Below are 16,593 nucleotides of genomic sequence, written 5' to 3'. Positions count from 1 at the left end.
TTTTGTTGGTCTTTCCATTTCCCCTTCTTTAAATTATGCTTCATAATTGTAACGTAAGCCTGATATTTTCTTCCTTTTTTCTTTTTCTTCTCTTTTTAAGAAAAGCCTAACCAGGAACAGGATTTGGACACTAGCAATAGCTATGATCTCTGCATGCAGAACATCAGTTGCATCAACTTGTTTGTAACCAATTGAAGTGGCACTATGTTAATTTGCATTGTCCCTATCAAATAAATAAATATTCAGCTGCAGCCTTGGAGCTAGTCTGTCACCAAAGCCCACCCCTGAGTAAAGCATAGTCTCTCCATAAAACCTTACCAACTGTGCAAACAAGCTCAACATGGAAGTGCAGCAACGTGATTTCTGAGTCAGATATTAAATAAATTAGATACTAGATTTATCCTACCTTGTACTGTTGCACCTAATTAATGCAGTTTACCATAAGAATTTGAAGCATTCTAGAACGTATAGTGAGTAGGTTATCCAATTTGATATTTTCCAATGAAAATAATAGGTTACTTAGGCTATTTCAGTATATCAGGATGTTCATGTGAAATAAAGAGTAAAATCTCATTGGTCCTCTGCTCCCCTGCAGTTTGAATATAAAACAGGACTCTTCACAATGCATGGCGGCTGTTCGATGGGAGGAAAACTGCTCCAGGATAGAGGAAGCTACATTCACTTTACTGAATAACATTACATTGCCCTCACTGAGCTTACAATCAAATGTCCCACTGTGCAGAAACAGCAAATAAATAAATTCCTGGCTCTGAAGGGTGACCCTCCACCTCATCAAAACATCAAAGAGCCAGGAAGATGGTTCAGGACAGACAGTATTTGTCAATTGGTAAGTATGAACGAAAAAGTAGTAACTTTTATGGAAGATATAGTAGGAAGAGCCTGCTCTTAACACATTCATATGTTTCATTTTCACATGTAGGTGCACTGGAAGGGCTGACAAAAAACTTTCACTAACCCTCCTTTAGCATGAAATGGTCAGCATGGGAGGGAAACACTTACATAGATACATACATACATACATACATACATACATACATACATACATACATACATACACACATACATACAGCAGCTTTTCAGTGAAAATAGGTTTTTAATCTGTATTCTGTTACGGAATGGAATTGCAAAGGTTTAGAAGCTCAGGAAAATATCACTGGGATTTCAAATGGAAACCGAAAAGCAACACTTCAAACTGCTCTGTGACAGAAAGGTATACTATATTTTCCAGGGTCACCATATACATTAGAACAGGGATTAGAGAATGTATTAATCCTGTGCTTTTATTTAGGAAAGACAACAACAGTGTGTAGTCAAAGCCAGTAGAAAAGTCAGTGTTCCCTAAAGTCAATACTACAGAAGGCTGGTGTCATCATGATGTCTTAGCACTGTTTCTTGAAGCATGATGGAAGCAAAATGAAACAGTGACCGCAATGACTATGACTGCAAGTGGAGTTCAGCAGTCAGTATAACAGCAGAAAGGTTCAGTGCAGCAGTGCTGATCCGCTCAAAATGAATGACAGTCCTTGCAGATGTGAGCCCAAGTGTCTACTGATAGGACACAACGCCATCTACAGGCTGATCCAGGAGCACACACAGGAGATGGGAACAGAATGATGAAGTGAACAGTGTGGTCGTCTAGTCCATTTCTTATTCTTATGGTCTACTTCACTAAAGAAGCTAAAACTAACCTGGCATCATGTAAGACATAGAACAAGTGAGAGATCTATGCATAAAAAAAACAGAAGGAAGCTAAAAAAAAAAGGCAAACTGACATAAAGGACTGACATGACAAGGTGCAAAAGTGACAGAGTGCAACAACTGAAAAATGCACAACCGAAAACGTTTCAGTCAGTAGAAACGATTAGAAAAAGACATGCTTATACTATATATGTCCAATTATTATGTCTTATGGCCCTCTTCTTGGGCAATATATTTGTTTTCCATCCTCCCTTCTTCTAGTACTACGGTGTTCGATATGTTTTAACTGGTCTGCAGGTTTTCCCTATGTTTTAGAGATTGCAAGGGCAAGAGATGAGACATACAACATTTGGCGGAATTGTCTGTGGGATTTGTTCACTTTCTTTGTGTCCCAACAGAGAGCATGAACGGCATGGAAACAAGCCAGTCGCCCCATCTAGATGTTTTCTAGTAGGAGAATATGCAGTCGTACACAAGAAAACTGTTTATGTCTTTTCTCCTTAAATGGAGATCAGTCACATGTGCTTTTTCAAGGCCTCATCTAGCCATTCTTTAGGAGACGTGCTTTTAAAGAGGGGTGGGATGTGAGCTTGAGGCATGTAGACTACTGTGTTTTTGTCTTTGGCTTTCTGTAATGTAGTAGACAGAGAGCCAGATGGCAGGCGCACACTAGTGTCCAAAAATGCAACGACACTCTGACTAATCTCAGCATTGAATTTGATAGATGGGACCATTTTATTTAAAGAATTCATTCCTTCAGATGAGTGTGCTATGTGAGAATTTTATTTGATCTATGTTTGGCCTAAGCTAAGACCAAGATACAGGATTCATACCCTTCTACCCTCTAGGTATGTTGTGCCCGCAAAATAGTGGCTACTTTCCAGACCTGTGTTGGAACCTGTGTTGATGCTGGCTTTATGTCACCCAGATGAAATGGCTTTGCTGAGCGAGTACTGCACTGCGATGAAGCCTGTGGTGAAAGCTTTAAACCTCCTTCAGCAGGAAACAAACACACGTGGGATGACTGCTGTCGCTGATCTTCCAGCTCCAAGCAAAAGTCAGCAGACTGGAAGCAGTGTGCAGCCTCATCAGAGTCCCAAAGCACTTTGGTGGAAGGATGCAAGAGGCTGAAGTGATGCTGCTGCAGCAATCCCTCTGCCAAAGCTCTACAATATTTGGACCGATAAAGCCACTGTCATGGAATTTCATGACTTTAATGTAATACTGTATTAAAGCCAAATCAGTCATTTATTAAGTATTCCAATGCTATTTGCTCTACTCCAACTCAACACATAATTATGGCAACAATAGTATGAATCTGTCTACACAAATGTATGGGGAAAAGTTGTTGTTGCTGTAATGTCAACCTATAATGAACTATGTTGCCACATGAAGCAGATGGAAATCCTCTATATGTGTGTTGTGTGTGTTTGCCACTCTATAGGCAGAGGACAAGATAAAGCAAATGGGACAACACTGATGGGATGAAGAGGATTTCACCCCTCCATGACGTCCAGAAGGTCACGGGATGAGGAGCTGGATTGTCTACCTTCTCAAAGTGAACACTGGCCTATTTGCATGTGCTATCTGTGAGCGTCTCTCTCCTCTGCTGTGCTGGACTGCTGCTGACTGCAAAGCCAGCTGGGATAGACCGCAATCAGTTTGAAAAGCAACTGCTGCTCAAACTACACAGCAAGTTGACGGAAAAATAGTCTAAAGATGGAGAAAAACTCAGGACAGCACAGCTAAACTCTATATAAATACAGCCTCAGCACTCGATACATTACAGTATATCATTGAGTAGTGTAAAATCTGCAGCAGTTTGTATTGCTTGGTGTCCTGAGGGGTTTGTTTCCTCCTTCTACTTGCTGTGTTGTAATTTTCTCAAGTAGATTCCATTCACATTTCACAGTGAAGGAAATCCTGCTCCGCTTCACAGACTTTGATCTTGACCACCTGCTGCTCCAGATCGTTCTTGGCTCTCTGCAGATGGAGTTGTAGCTCTGGAATAGTTCTCTCTGCAGCTTGCTGTGCTGTGGCAGAGGGCTTTCTTCTCAAAAGAGCCTATCGGCCTGCTGCCTTACCTTCATGTGGGCCCTCCACAGCTGGAGATTGAGCTGTTGCATGGTTTTCTCTAAAATGTTCACCATAGTATTCCAGGAATACAATTTGTGAAGTTCCACCGATTTCCTCTCCTGAATCACATATGAAACTTAATTCTCTGTTCAAATAAAACTGGTCTAACAGGACACTGTAGCTCAGATACGACATTAATTAATAGAGTGGAGATGTCCAAATATGATTGGGTGTGCAATTCCCAATATGTACATAACTGAGACTTTTTCGGCTCCACTTCATGTGAAATGAACATGCCACATGGAACATACATGATATAAATTGCCCAGTTTAAAAAACAGAGTCTTTTAGAATGCAGTGTTTTTATAGAGAACTAGCAGACAGTTTGTCCGTTTTCTTGTATAGACTAGCCTAAAGACAGTTTTTTCCTCTCTCTTTAGAATTGTTTACTGTCTTGGCAGAAAAAGTGGTTGATGTTTATCCTAAAACATAGTGTATATCTAAATCCATTTCATATCTACTTGTCTTTTGAGGTCTTTGTTGACATCTGCTGGAGAATCCGTGCTACAGCATGTCTCAGATTTAAGTCAGGCACATTGCGGGCCACCTCATATGACGACGTTGCACTGACGAAAGACCCACAAACGGCGGCTCGTCGTTTGGTTTCCGGAGTAGCATGGAAGTTATTTTGTAAATGAATCTTTATCCATTTGAAATCAGAATCATCGTATTTCGTACACCGGTAAATATTTCCATTAAGCATCTACACACTGTGAGCAATCAAACAGTCGTTATATGCTTGTGAAATTTGCACGATATTCAACAATGTAGCAAGAAAAGTTACAGGATGCGTTGGCTAGAAGTGGCGCGTTGTATGAATGGGTGCCGGTCGGCTAGCCTTTGTACATTAGCTAACTAATGTACATTACATTCTTCTATACATTCTTTGTATATTAGCTAACAAATATACAAGGTCTAGCTAACTATGTACAGAGTTTTCCCAACTAGTATTATTATCTGAAAAAATAATTCTGCCTTCTTGGCTTTCTTGTCTTGCAGCAAGAGAGCTAAGTTAGCTAACAAACTAACCGACAATGTTCCGGGGCAGTCTCGCCAAGTGTAACGTCCGCTTATTTATGAAGCTAACGTTTAGTACACAACGTTGGCGGTGGTCAGCAGGCACAGCACGTAAACAATAAGTTACATTGTCTGTACCGTTTACCTGGCCAACAGGTCCCTAACCAGTTTACTAGCTACCAATGTTTATATTGCAAAGATGTTTACATTTTAAGTCTGGTCGCTATCTAAGGATACAATAATGCTAGCCTACTGTCTTACTAGTGCAGCTCGAGTCATTTGAATATCCCTATTAGAGAGTCACCTCATTGCTGTCTACAATGGAATTGGCTGTAAAAGTAATGGGAGATAACTTGGGCATGGTGTTTACAGAATGATTTGTTTTCATTTGAAGTTTACCGCTCTCTTGGTGCCTTAATCTCTGTATTCATAGTATTCTGTTACATCACAACACAGCCATCTTAACAGCTGATTGTAATAAATTAAGGTGATTATAATCCAATGACAGCCACAGCCATTGAGCTGTGTATATGGTAAAGCGCCATATTGGTAGGAAATGCATGTGACATCGTGGGTATATTATGAATAACCTATCAATCTCTGTCTCCCTCTGTTTTCCCTTCTGCCTGTCCAGTGTTGAGCTGGGCTAACGGCTCTGTTAGCAGCCCCTGAAGGACCTAGTGGACCCCATTGACAGGCAGCTATGTTTCTCTACAACATCACCCTGCAGCGTGCCACTGGCATCACCCACGCCATCCATGGAAACTTCTCTGGTGAGATAGCTGTGCACATTGCTGTCTGTCCTTCATGCCCTCTCTTCTATTTGATTTTGTTCATCTGTTTTTCTTTTGTGCCATCTTTCCACTTTGCTATCTTTTTGGCAATCTGTCTATTCAGCTATGTGATCATCTGTTTTTTTGTTGGTCTATCTATTCACCAGTCTGTACTTGCATTGATTGTTTTGTCTCTTTGTTGATTCATCTGTCTCCATTTATTTGTCAGTCAGTGTAATTTTCTGTCTGGCTAGCATTTTATTCATCTGTTTTCTGTCTGCTTTGTCTGTTCTGTTTATTTTTATTCGTATCAAATACACAAGCCTACGCAATTGAAGTGATGAGTTTGTCATGTCTCTTCTCTGACTGTAAAACACTGGAGAGAACTAAAACACCTCTGATCTCAGTACCAAAGCAGATGTTGCATACACACCCCCCATCTGAAACAAATGCTGCACAGCATTCCTTTCAGTTACATTAAGTGGCTGGTTGACATCTGACATAATGCTCAATGGGATGTTTGTGTTCTCTGGTAGGAACCAAGATGCAGGAGATTGTTGTTTCCCGGGGAAAGATCCTGGAATTATTGCGACCAGATGCCAACACGGGGAAGGTTCACACTCTGCTCACCATGGAGGTTTTTGGCATCATAAGGTCCCTGATGGCCTTCAGACTCACTGGAGGAACCAAAGGTGCGTTTGCATGTGTTTACGTGGCTTATACAGTAGCTGTGTTTCCACTAAGCCTGATTGGCAAAAACAATGTTGCACAAAAGAACACATCACAACATGTCTAATGGAAATGCAATTTGTCGTCCATTGAAAGTCTATTAGCAATGAGATGACTGCTCAGAACCAAGAAAATTCTAAATCCCATAAATTGAACAGGTGCAGACTGTATTGTCACGCTGCAGGGCCAGCCTTCAAAACATGTTTATATTGCCTATAGATTTAAAAATCAGTAATACAAGTGATCTCTCTCTCCCTCTCTCTCTCCATGCACAGTGCCTCAACATGTTTATGTTACTGCTAGTTTAACACCTTTGTGTGCCTGTGTGTTTTGCAGACTACATTGTGGTGGGCAGTGACAGCGGTCGTATTGTTATCCTGGAATACCACCCCTCAAAGAACATGTTTGAGAAGATCCACCAGGAGACGTTCGGGAAGAGCGGCTGCCGGCGCATCGTCCCCGGACAGTTCCTGGCTGTCGACCCGAAAGGCAGAGCTGTCATGATAGGTATGAAGTAATATCAAGGAGTTAGCAATAATATGTGTTTTAACATTATTTATACAAACCATATTCCACTGGAGCAGTTGGGGGTCTAATGACTTCGCTAGTGTTAGTAGAGTGGCTGGGTGGCTTTTGGAATATGGCTAGTGGTTAATTGAAATATGAGTCACATTCCCATGGGTAACTTTTTCAAGGTAATGAAAGAGGTATTTTACAAGGTGTTATTACACACATCAAAGTGCTGTTGAAAGGATGAGTTCTTCATGTCTCTTCTCTGACTATCACTGGAGAAAGATTTAACATCTCTGATCTCAGCACTTATTTACCCAATGAGTTACTCTAATCTTCTGTTGTAAATTTAAAACAACCCAAATCTTTCAAGAATTTCAATTACAGAAAAACTGCATGTTGTGAATACAAGTGTCCATTCATTGTGCACTACTTTCATGTGTTAGTATTATTTTTAATCTATGTATATACAGTATGTATATTTATTGTGGATAATTTTATCATTAATATTAAAATTTCGCCACTGCAATGTTCAACTGTATGTACAGTATAATTATATTAAGTGAATGAAATGAAGCATTTCAAATGTCTTTTTCTACTCCCTCCCCCTATCTAGGAGCGATAGAGAAACAGAAGTTGGTGTATATTCTAAACAGAGATGCAGCTGCCAGACTCACCATCTCCTCCCCTCTGGAGGCCCATAAAGCCAACACACTGGTGTACCATGTTGTGGGAGTAGACGTAGGCTTTGAAAACCCCATGTTCGCCTGCCTCGAAATGGACTATGAGGTAAGGTCATAAACACTCAAGGATATATGCATACAGGCTAGATTAAGACACACACTGGCTAGATTATGAGGTGTTGTTACACATTAAAGTGCTGTAGAAAGGATGAGCTCTTCATGTCTCTTCTCTGACTATCACTGGAGAAAGATTTAACATCTCTGATCTCAGCACTAACTCTTCATTCTCACACAGATGCTTCACTCATGCAGAAATTTCTTTTTCAAGCATCAATAGTCTGCGATAAAACAAATAGGGTCCAATATCTTGATATTATAAGCAAATATTTGCCTTTTTGTATTCAGTATTGGATGCAGATATCCTCCATCAGTCAGACCTAATGACAGTTCAGTCTGATTGCGCAGCATTGCCAGCCTCTGATCCTGTATGTTGGCGTTTGCTCTTTCCAGGAAGCTGACAATGACCCGACGGGGGAGGCGGCAGCCAACACGCAGCAGACGCTCACCTTTTATGAGCTGGACCTTGGCTTGAACCACGTGGTCCGCAAGTACAGCGAGGCTCTGGAAGAGCATGGAAATTTCCTCATCACTGGTAAGCATTTGCGCACATGCGGGTGTGCATACTAGGTCTGCAACAATAACCGCATCACCACTCTGGGCTATTTCTCCCAGATTCTAGATATTACATATTTTTAGTTTTTACACACAAATCCTGTAATACCAGTATTGTTGTCTTAGTCATATCTATGCTTACAATAAGCACTTGCATTCTTATTGTAGGAGGCACATGCAACACTTGCATACTATACCCGACTAACAACTAGATGGAAATGGTCCCCTAAAGAAGCAGTTCAGTAGTCTTGGAGTGCTTCTCAGATTGATGGTATAAGGGGACATTTTGGTAGGCTATTGCCATTAAACTATGAAAACCTTTAGAAGTTTATCATGGTTGGTAGAACTCGTTTGGAGTTTTACTGTGTAAGTGTCCCTTCAGTAATTGTAAATCGTTTAAGAAAATCAATTTAAAGCTATGAGACTCCATCAGAGAAAGTAGGCTAACTGGAGATTTATTAATAAAACATAGCTTCAAATCATTAAAATGTTTGGCAAGCTGCTTGTTTTGGATTTGTTCATTCTTTTAGTTCATTTAGGCTAATCATAACCTGCATGCTGGACAGTAGCGATTGAATGTCAATATAATTTAATAGATTCAACTTTAAAATACAACATTTTGGTCTTCCTTTTCCTCACTCCTTGGAGGAAGATTGAAGTTCAAGTTTTTCATCACAGTGATTTCCATAATCATGTCGGTGTAACCAAAAGAGAATGAAACCATGAAATTTGTCTCTACTGTTGGCTCGCCAGTGGTAACACTGAACTCTCCCCTCCCCACACACACATATCTCTCCTCTCTGTCTAGTTCCTGGTGGTTCTGATGGGCCCAGTGGAGTTCTGATCTGCTCTGAAAATTACATCACCTACAAGAACTTTGGAGACCAGCCTGACATCCGCTGTCCGATCCCACGACGCAGGGTGAGGCATGGATGCAAAACATGCAGTGGAAAATGACAAATTTTTTTGGGAACATCACTTTGAGTGAAGTTAATTGTTGCAAATTTAAGCTGAAGTTAAAGCCATAACAACATACCCTGTTTAAAACATTGCCTCATTAGCAACTACAACATCAAATTACTTTCTGCAGGCCATTACAAACAACATTCACACTGCCTTCCGAATTTTTTAATCCTTGCATAGTAAACAGAAATGGCAGATAGAAAATGTTAAGGGCTGGTTTCGCAGACGGTGATTAAGCCTAGTCATAGGCTAAGGACTTTTTCAATGGATATCGCTATTGAATTTTACAAGGTGTTATTACACACATCAAAGTGCTGTTGAAAGGATGAGTTCTTCATGTCTCTTCTCTGACTATCACTGGAGAAAGATTTAACATCTCTGATCTCAGCACTTAGTCTCAGTTCTCACCCAATGATTTACTCTAATATTGTCTTGCAAATTTAAAACAACACATTAACCCAAATCTTTCAAGAAAAAATTACAGAAAAACTGCATGTTGTGAATCAAAACTGTGTGAATAGAAACTGTTTAGAATGCATTGTCCATTTATTGCGCCCTGCTTTCATGTGTTAATATTATGTTTAATTTATGTATATGTATATTTATTATGCGTAATCTTATCATTAATATAAAAATTTTGCCACTGCAATGTTCAAATGTTATGTACAGTATAACTACATTAAGTGGAATGAAAAAAAGCATTTCAGATGTCTTTTTCTACTCCCTCCCCGCATCTAGCAGCGATAGAGAAACAGAAGTTGGTGTATATTCTAAAATTCTTCATTTTCATCCTCCTTTCCTATTCCCCTCGTTTCCTTCATCTCTCCCATCCTACAGAACGACCTGGACGACCCGGAGCGCGGGATGATATTTGTCTGCTCGGCCACCCACAAGACAAAGTCCATGTTCTTCTTCTTGGCCCAGACCGAGCAGGGAGACATATTTAAGGTTACCCTGGAAACAGACGAAGAGATGGTGAGGAAAGATGAAAGGGGCAGGGCGGGGAGGATGTGCCCTAGAAATGAACATGAGATGAACAAAATGTTACCTGATGAGAAAATGTTATGGCCAGGAATGATCCTCAACAATCACATCATCTCATCAGCATGGAGGAATTCTTGACGTCCTCATCACCAACATTGCAGGCCTCAAATTTTAACTCGTTGTTTTTAGCAACTGTTTTTTAACCAATTTATTCCTTTTTCTGACCCAAATATAACTACATAATCACAAACATTAAAATCAGACCAGTGGTAGCGTGCCTGTACATGACTCCACTACCCGATTCTTTTGCACTGTGTTCTTCTTGAAGTACAGTAAGACTGTACAGTAAGACATTAACATAATTTATTTGTTTGACTGTTTTTTGTTACTTGTCTGGTTTATTTGAAGACAGCTGTAAACCATATCAACTGTTTGGGATTTCCTTGGTCTTCCCTGTACACTTGTATACTGTCGGTGCTTATTTATTTATTTATTTATTTATTTATTAAATCTGTGAATGATGAAGTACATTTTAAAAGGTGCAGTCCACTGAGAGACAGCTCCTCTTCAGTTATTACTGTCCCACACTATAATCAACCTTAAGGAGACTGCATCATTCGTGGGGAGACGACCTGTTTACTGTTGCCTTGTTGGCTTCAGTTAGATATTCTGACAACTGTTTTTAGTGTAGCTGAAGGACAATTAAAGAATAGTTATTTTATCATGAAAAATAAACCTAACCTAACCAAAAATGCCTGGCGAAGAAAATGAACAGATATTATGGCATGTTGTTCTCAACTAGTCTGAACTGTGTTGTTTCCTAGGTAACAGAAATTAGGATGAAGTACTTTGACACTATCCCTGTGGCAACAGCCATGTGTGTTCTCAAGACTGGCTTCCTGTTTGTGTCATCGGAGTTTGGAAACCAGTAAGTCTCTGTTTATACAGTAAATCTATTTCTCTATCGATTTCTCTTCTCTCTTTTCCCACGGTGCAGCAGAGGGCGTCAGGAGGCGAATTCAGGTCAGGCAGTCAGACATCTGTCGCTTCGTGAGATGATGTGCTTCGTCACATGGCCTCTAGAGGGCGTCTTTGACTGCGAGATGCAGTGTTTCTCATACAGAGGCACATAGTCAATAGAAGTCTATAGTAATTGATCTAAATCGATCTCTGATGCGCCTGATGTGCGCATCACATCATGTGGAGAAGCACAGACAGCAGACCAGCAGCATTGAACTCAATCCACAGAGTCTCCGGTTTGAAAACAAAAGTGAAAGTGATTATTTTGTGGTATTTAAGTAACTTTAGTGGAATTAGGTAATTTAACCATGCTGCAGTGTTTCAGTTGAACACATGCGCCGTGGGCCTGTACAGGATCTGTGCTTGTTGTCTTCTGTAATGCCATTGAAGGGATATAACTCTTTCTACCTTTTTGGTGTTTTGCCTTTCTCTTGTTGCCATAGTTATTACAGTTGGACATTGATAAGATTTTATCGTCGACTACTTAATTTCTTCTGAACAATCTGATTCCTGTCCGTTTTTAAATATTTCACCATTATAGACCTTAATAGCACCTCATTGATTCACATTCTGCTACCAATCCAAAATTAGAATGACTAAAAAAGTAAACTATTCATACCATACTGTTTTATTACTTTAGCAGTTATCTGATCTGAACAATTTATTTTATCATCTATACCAGATAACCCAGCTGGGATATAAGACTGTGTTCTTGCCTAGTCATCTCTCACCTTTTGCTCCCTCTCTCTCTCCCTCTCTGATATGTTCCTCTATCTCTGTTCCCTTAGTTACCTGTACCAGATAGCCCACTTGGGTGATGATGACGATGAGCCTGAGTTCTCGTCTGCCATGCCATTGGAGGAGGGAGACACCTTCTTCTTCCAGCCCCGCCCCCTGAAGAACCTGGTGCTGGTGGATGAGCAGGAGAACCTGTCGCCCATCATGTCCTGTCAGGTAGGGTAGAGCGGGGTGGGGGTGCGTGTGTATGTGTGCGTGTTATCGTGTGCATATCACCTGTATATTTTGTCCTCTACTCTCACCATGGCTCCAGATTGTTTATGTCCCGCCCCCTTGCTTCCTGTGTGATTTTGTTTTTTGCAAGAAAAATCTGTTTTTAAGAAGGTTCAAACCTGCCCAGATTATCTGTCCTGACGTGATTTGGATGATAATTAATTGAAAAGACAAATGTAACCACAGCATGTTCTTTTGTGATGCGGTGGTTACACTCTTAATCTCTGCCAAGAGTGCTGATTAGTGGTTCGGTTGTAATTGATCAACAGGTTGGCTTCCCCAGCTGGAAGGTGGTACCCAATGACGGATAGTGCCTATAAATGAATGTCTAAAGCCTAAAGTAACCTTCTTATTGTTCCAGGAGTTCAGTTTCCTGGTTGAAGTCACAGACTTAAATGAGAAAATGTGATGTGACCACCATGCGTTCTCAATTTGTTCTCAATCGCAAATTACGTACTTCTTTGTTTTTGGCTGTATTTGTTGACTGTCCTTGGGCTGCAGGACAAGAGCAGAATATCTCACAGTTGTTGCTTTTTTTTCTCCTTCCCTTTTATTACATATTATGTAAACTTGGCGAGGCTTCATTGTTTTGTTTTGACATGGGAAACCATGGGGACAAAGTCTGCTAATCTTGTTGTATTACTTTGCCTGATTGTATTAAAGAATGCCACCAATAATGCTCATTTCTGTACTGTCATTGACTTATCGTCTGGTCCTGGTGCATGAAGTCTCTTTCTGTTGTGTTTGACAGATAGCTGATCTGGCCAATGAGGACACTCCTCAGCTGTATGTGGCCTGTGGAAGAGGACCCAAGTCTACTCTAAGAGTCCTTAGACATGGACTGGAGGTACACACACTTTGTAACATACATGCATGCACACAGAGTGTCTCTTATACACATATACACTGTTGGCTAGAAAAGTGATGAGTTTTCATGTCTCTTCTCTGACGAAAAACTGAAGAGTTCATCAATTGCTCTGATCTCAGCAGTACATATTAGAAGCAAGCAGTAACATGTCATATAGCTGATAAAGCTTAAACATTTGTCTACCTTCTCATCTTCTCATTCCTTTCCTTTTTTGTCTTTTCTTCTTTTTCTCTGCTTCTTCTCCGTCCCTTCTTTTCCCTCCCTCTCTCTATCAGGTGTCAGAGATGGCTGTGTCCGAGTTGCCTGGTAACCCCAACGCTGTGTGGACTGTACGCAGACATGTGGAAGGTAACAACGTTTTATACCCATGAATTTTTTTTCCAGCCTCACCTAAACCATTTTACAGTCAACTTTTTGGTGTGGAGCGTTAACAAGTCCTACTGAGTTTCTGATATAGAGAAGATTGGTAGCAGTTCACATATTACCCTTGTAACACACAACCCAAGAATATTACAGTATGCTGACCCGGGTGCATCCCATGTAAGAGGCTACTCACACTGAGCTGGGAAGAACCAATGGTCTGTCAGCTTATAATGTCATCAGAAGCAGAAGGACTCTGTGTTCAACATGGCACGTGACATGGCGCTCAAATCACCAACACCGGTTAAACACAAAGACAAAGTGGAGGTCAACCTGACAATTAAATCGTGATCTCGACCTGGGTTGTTTTGTGGGGTTGACCCTTTCACAGTGGCGGTCCATCCGCAGACTAATATGAAAGCATTCGATAACACTAGCTGTGACATTAGTTAACACAAACTAAATGCAGGGGAGACAGGTGAAAGTGCGTGCTGTCATCTCATTGCATGTATGTTGATAAAATCCAGTCCATTGAGATTGCGATTTGACTTGTGATATTCAGTAAATAGTGTACTAGTTTAATGTCCTTCTCATAAGGAGGAGTGTTACACTCTAAAAATGAGTAAACTATGTAAGAGGTTAAATTATTTTAAATATTCTTTAATTGATTGCACATTTTTCTTAAACGGAGTAAAAATCATTAGAGCTGCAACGATTAATCGATTAATCGATTAGTTGTCAACTATTAAATTAATCGCCAACTATTTTGATAATCGAATAATTGGTTTGAGTAATTTTTTAAGAAAAATAAGTCAAAATTCTCTGATTCCAGCTTCTTAAATGTGAATATTTTCTGGTTTCTTTACTCCTCTATGACAGTAAACTGAATATCTTTTGGTTGTGGACAAAACAAGACATTTGAGGACGTCATCTTGGGCTTTGGGAAACACTGATTGTCATTTTTCACCATTTTCTGACATTTTATAGACCAAACAACTAATCGATTAATCGAGAAAATAATCGACAGATTAATCGACAATGAAAATAATCGTTAGTTGCAGCCCTAAAAATCATCCTATACCCACAACCATACTAATTTATTTCAGTTGACACTTAACCAATGGCTAAATGTATGTAATGTCTGTGGGTAAAATAGTGGCGTCTAAACCAGCCATTGAGTTTGGTGGCCTTCATAATGTTGGTCCCATTGTCTGTGGTAAAGCAGACTTGCTGCTCCTCACGCAAACTCCAGCAGCTGCTTTTCTCTGCTTTCCCTAGAAGTCGTTTGTAAACGGCTTCTAATCTTCATTGATGAAGTGCAGAGAGGCTTATATACAGCTCTGTTCCTCTAGATCACAGGTCTGTTGTGCTGGCAAAATACTCCACTTGCCAAAGTTCAAACTCGACTGACCTGTTGCATTTCTCATAACTTAACTCTGGAATAGCAACTTGTGAGAAATGCATGCATGATGGAAGATGGCATCCTTGCGTGAAGTTCTTGAAGCCTTCTGTACTAAACCGTGTAAAAATCTGGACAATGGATGGCCGCTGCATTGCTGTTGGAGACGTAGTTTGAATGGCTGCTGAGTTGGACCTAATGTTTTCTTCGGTTTGTTTGGGACTTTTTTTGCTGTGCGTTTTTCCTCCAACTCCCTGTGGTTGCTTTTAAGGTGGTGGTACGAGTTAGTTGTGTTGCCCCTTCTTGTCGCCACTACCACTCGACACGTTTTGCACAGCACCTGAGTTTGTGGGACGTCATCTCTTCGTTATCCAAAGTACTACCACACGACTGACTTGCCATTGCTTTTCGGTACTAAGGTCCGTCTCATTGGTCAGAATCTGTTTGTAACTTGTTTGCATGCAGAGAGTGGGTTGCGTGACTAAAATGCCCGTAACGTTATTTTAAAAAAAGCCAATATCGCAGTCCAAAAAAGTCTATATATTGTGCAGCCCTACTGTCAATTGCTGGTCTGTTTCCATAAATGTAACCAAGAACAATTCACTCAAATTATTTTTTTCGGTTTTCCCTAAATAGGACCAAAAGTCTTTCCCTGTCAATAAAGTAGCCAATTCTCTACTTTTGCAGTTCTTTTGCAGTTCCCTCTTGAAGAAGTTGGGATGCAGGTCAAGTTTTAATACCAGCATTGGTGTTTGGTACATAAATGAAGATGTGCGTGTGTACACTGTTGGATGTTCGTGTGTTTTTGTCTACAGTTGAATTTGAGTTTGGTGTGACAGCGTATTTCCCAGAAGTCATGCGGTTTAACATTCGTGACGTGGCTCTCTTCCACCACAGCTGGGAGAGACCTGCTCCTAGAACCTTGTGTGTGTGAGTGAGAGAGAAAGGGGATGAGACAGGAGCGGGGGAGAAAGAGAGAGGGCAAGTTCAAGAAAGACATTTGTGACAGCATGTCTGTAGGTCCTTAAAATGTTTTTTAATCAAACTATATAAATCCAAGGCCTTAAAATGCCTTAAATATGGCTAACTGCTGCCTTTGAGTCTTATGCGCAGTTTCAGGTCTTAAAAGTATCTTAAAACTGTTTTCCCTCTGCACTACTTTCCCAACGAGAAATCTCTGTGATTTCTCACATACCGCTACTGTTGTTTTTTTTGTGTTTTTGTTGTTTTTTTACTCGCAAGGCTTATTTCTGGGGTCATAAATTTGATTTAAACTGGCATTAAAAACATTTAAAAATGTCTTAGATTAATTTGAAGAAACCTTTAGTCACCCTATATAAGGGGGATTTATTATTCCTTAAGTTTCATTCTGACTACGCACTTTGTGCATAGCTCTCATAAATCCCCTCTTACCAGTGAAAATTGGTGCCTCAATATGAGGAAAAACTGCTTTGCTGCCAATGCAGATTCCTCACATCTGCAGTCTAGTAAACTGGAGAGATTCAAGCACAAAGGTTTTCTTGCTTGGTATTGCTGCACAATGATGGTACACTATCAACACTATTCTGCATCAATAAGAGTTAAAAATAACCGTTTTAATTTACTTCTAAAATGAAATGGGAAGTAAATTAGGTTTTAGGGTCCAAGCCCAAACCATGTGAGTAGTCTTGCACTCTGGGCCAGTGGCCTTTCAAAATCACATAGCAACGACCATGGCAACAAACCAATTTGGAGACAGTCAGATCCAGC

General features: G+C 40.3%; 1 protein-coding gene across 1 annotated transcript in view; it reads left to right on the top strand.

The window, feature by feature from the left end:
* Positions 1-4,421: 4,421 nt before the first annotated feature.
* sf3b3 (splicing factor 3b, subunit 3) overlaps positions 4,422-16,593 on the top strand; it is a 41,849-nt gene continuing 29,677 nt past the window's right edge. The window contains exons 1-12 of the mRNA XM_071547292.1: positions 4,422-4,537; positions 5,507-5,645; positions 6,182-6,337; positions 6,711-6,881; positions 7,501-7,673; positions 8,078-8,219; positions 9,048-9,160; positions 10,040-10,177; positions 11,011-11,114; positions 11,995-12,160; positions 12,969-13,064; positions 13,361-13,433. Coding sequence (XP_071403393.1) covers positions 5,576-5,645; positions 6,182-6,337; positions 6,711-6,881; positions 7,501-7,673; positions 8,078-8,219; positions 9,048-9,160; positions 10,040-10,177; positions 11,011-11,114; positions 11,995-12,160; positions 12,969-13,064; positions 13,361-13,433 — 1,402 coding nt within the window. The 5' untranslated portion in view covers positions 4,422-4,537; positions 5,507-5,575. The remainder of the gene's footprint in view (positions 4,538-5,506; positions 5,646-6,181; positions 6,338-6,710; positions 6,882-7,500; positions 7,674-8,077; positions 8,220-9,047; positions 9,161-10,039; positions 10,178-11,010; positions 11,115-11,994; positions 12,161-12,968; positions 13,065-13,360; positions 13,434-16,593) is intronic.

Source organism: Centroberyx affinis, unplaced genomic scaffold (genome assembly GCF_046629955.1).
Source record: "Centroberyx affinis isolate AG114_WGS23_722 - 3 ecotype Tasmania unplaced genomic scaffold, CSIRO-AGI_Caff_v1 ptg000270l_1, whole genome shotgun sequence".
NCBI lineage: Eukaryota > Metazoa > Chordata > Actinopteri > Beryciformes > Berycidae > Centroberyx > Centroberyx affinis.
The sequence above is the reverse complement of the archived record's forward strand: the minus strand, read 5'-3'. Positions and strand labels throughout refer to the sequence as shown.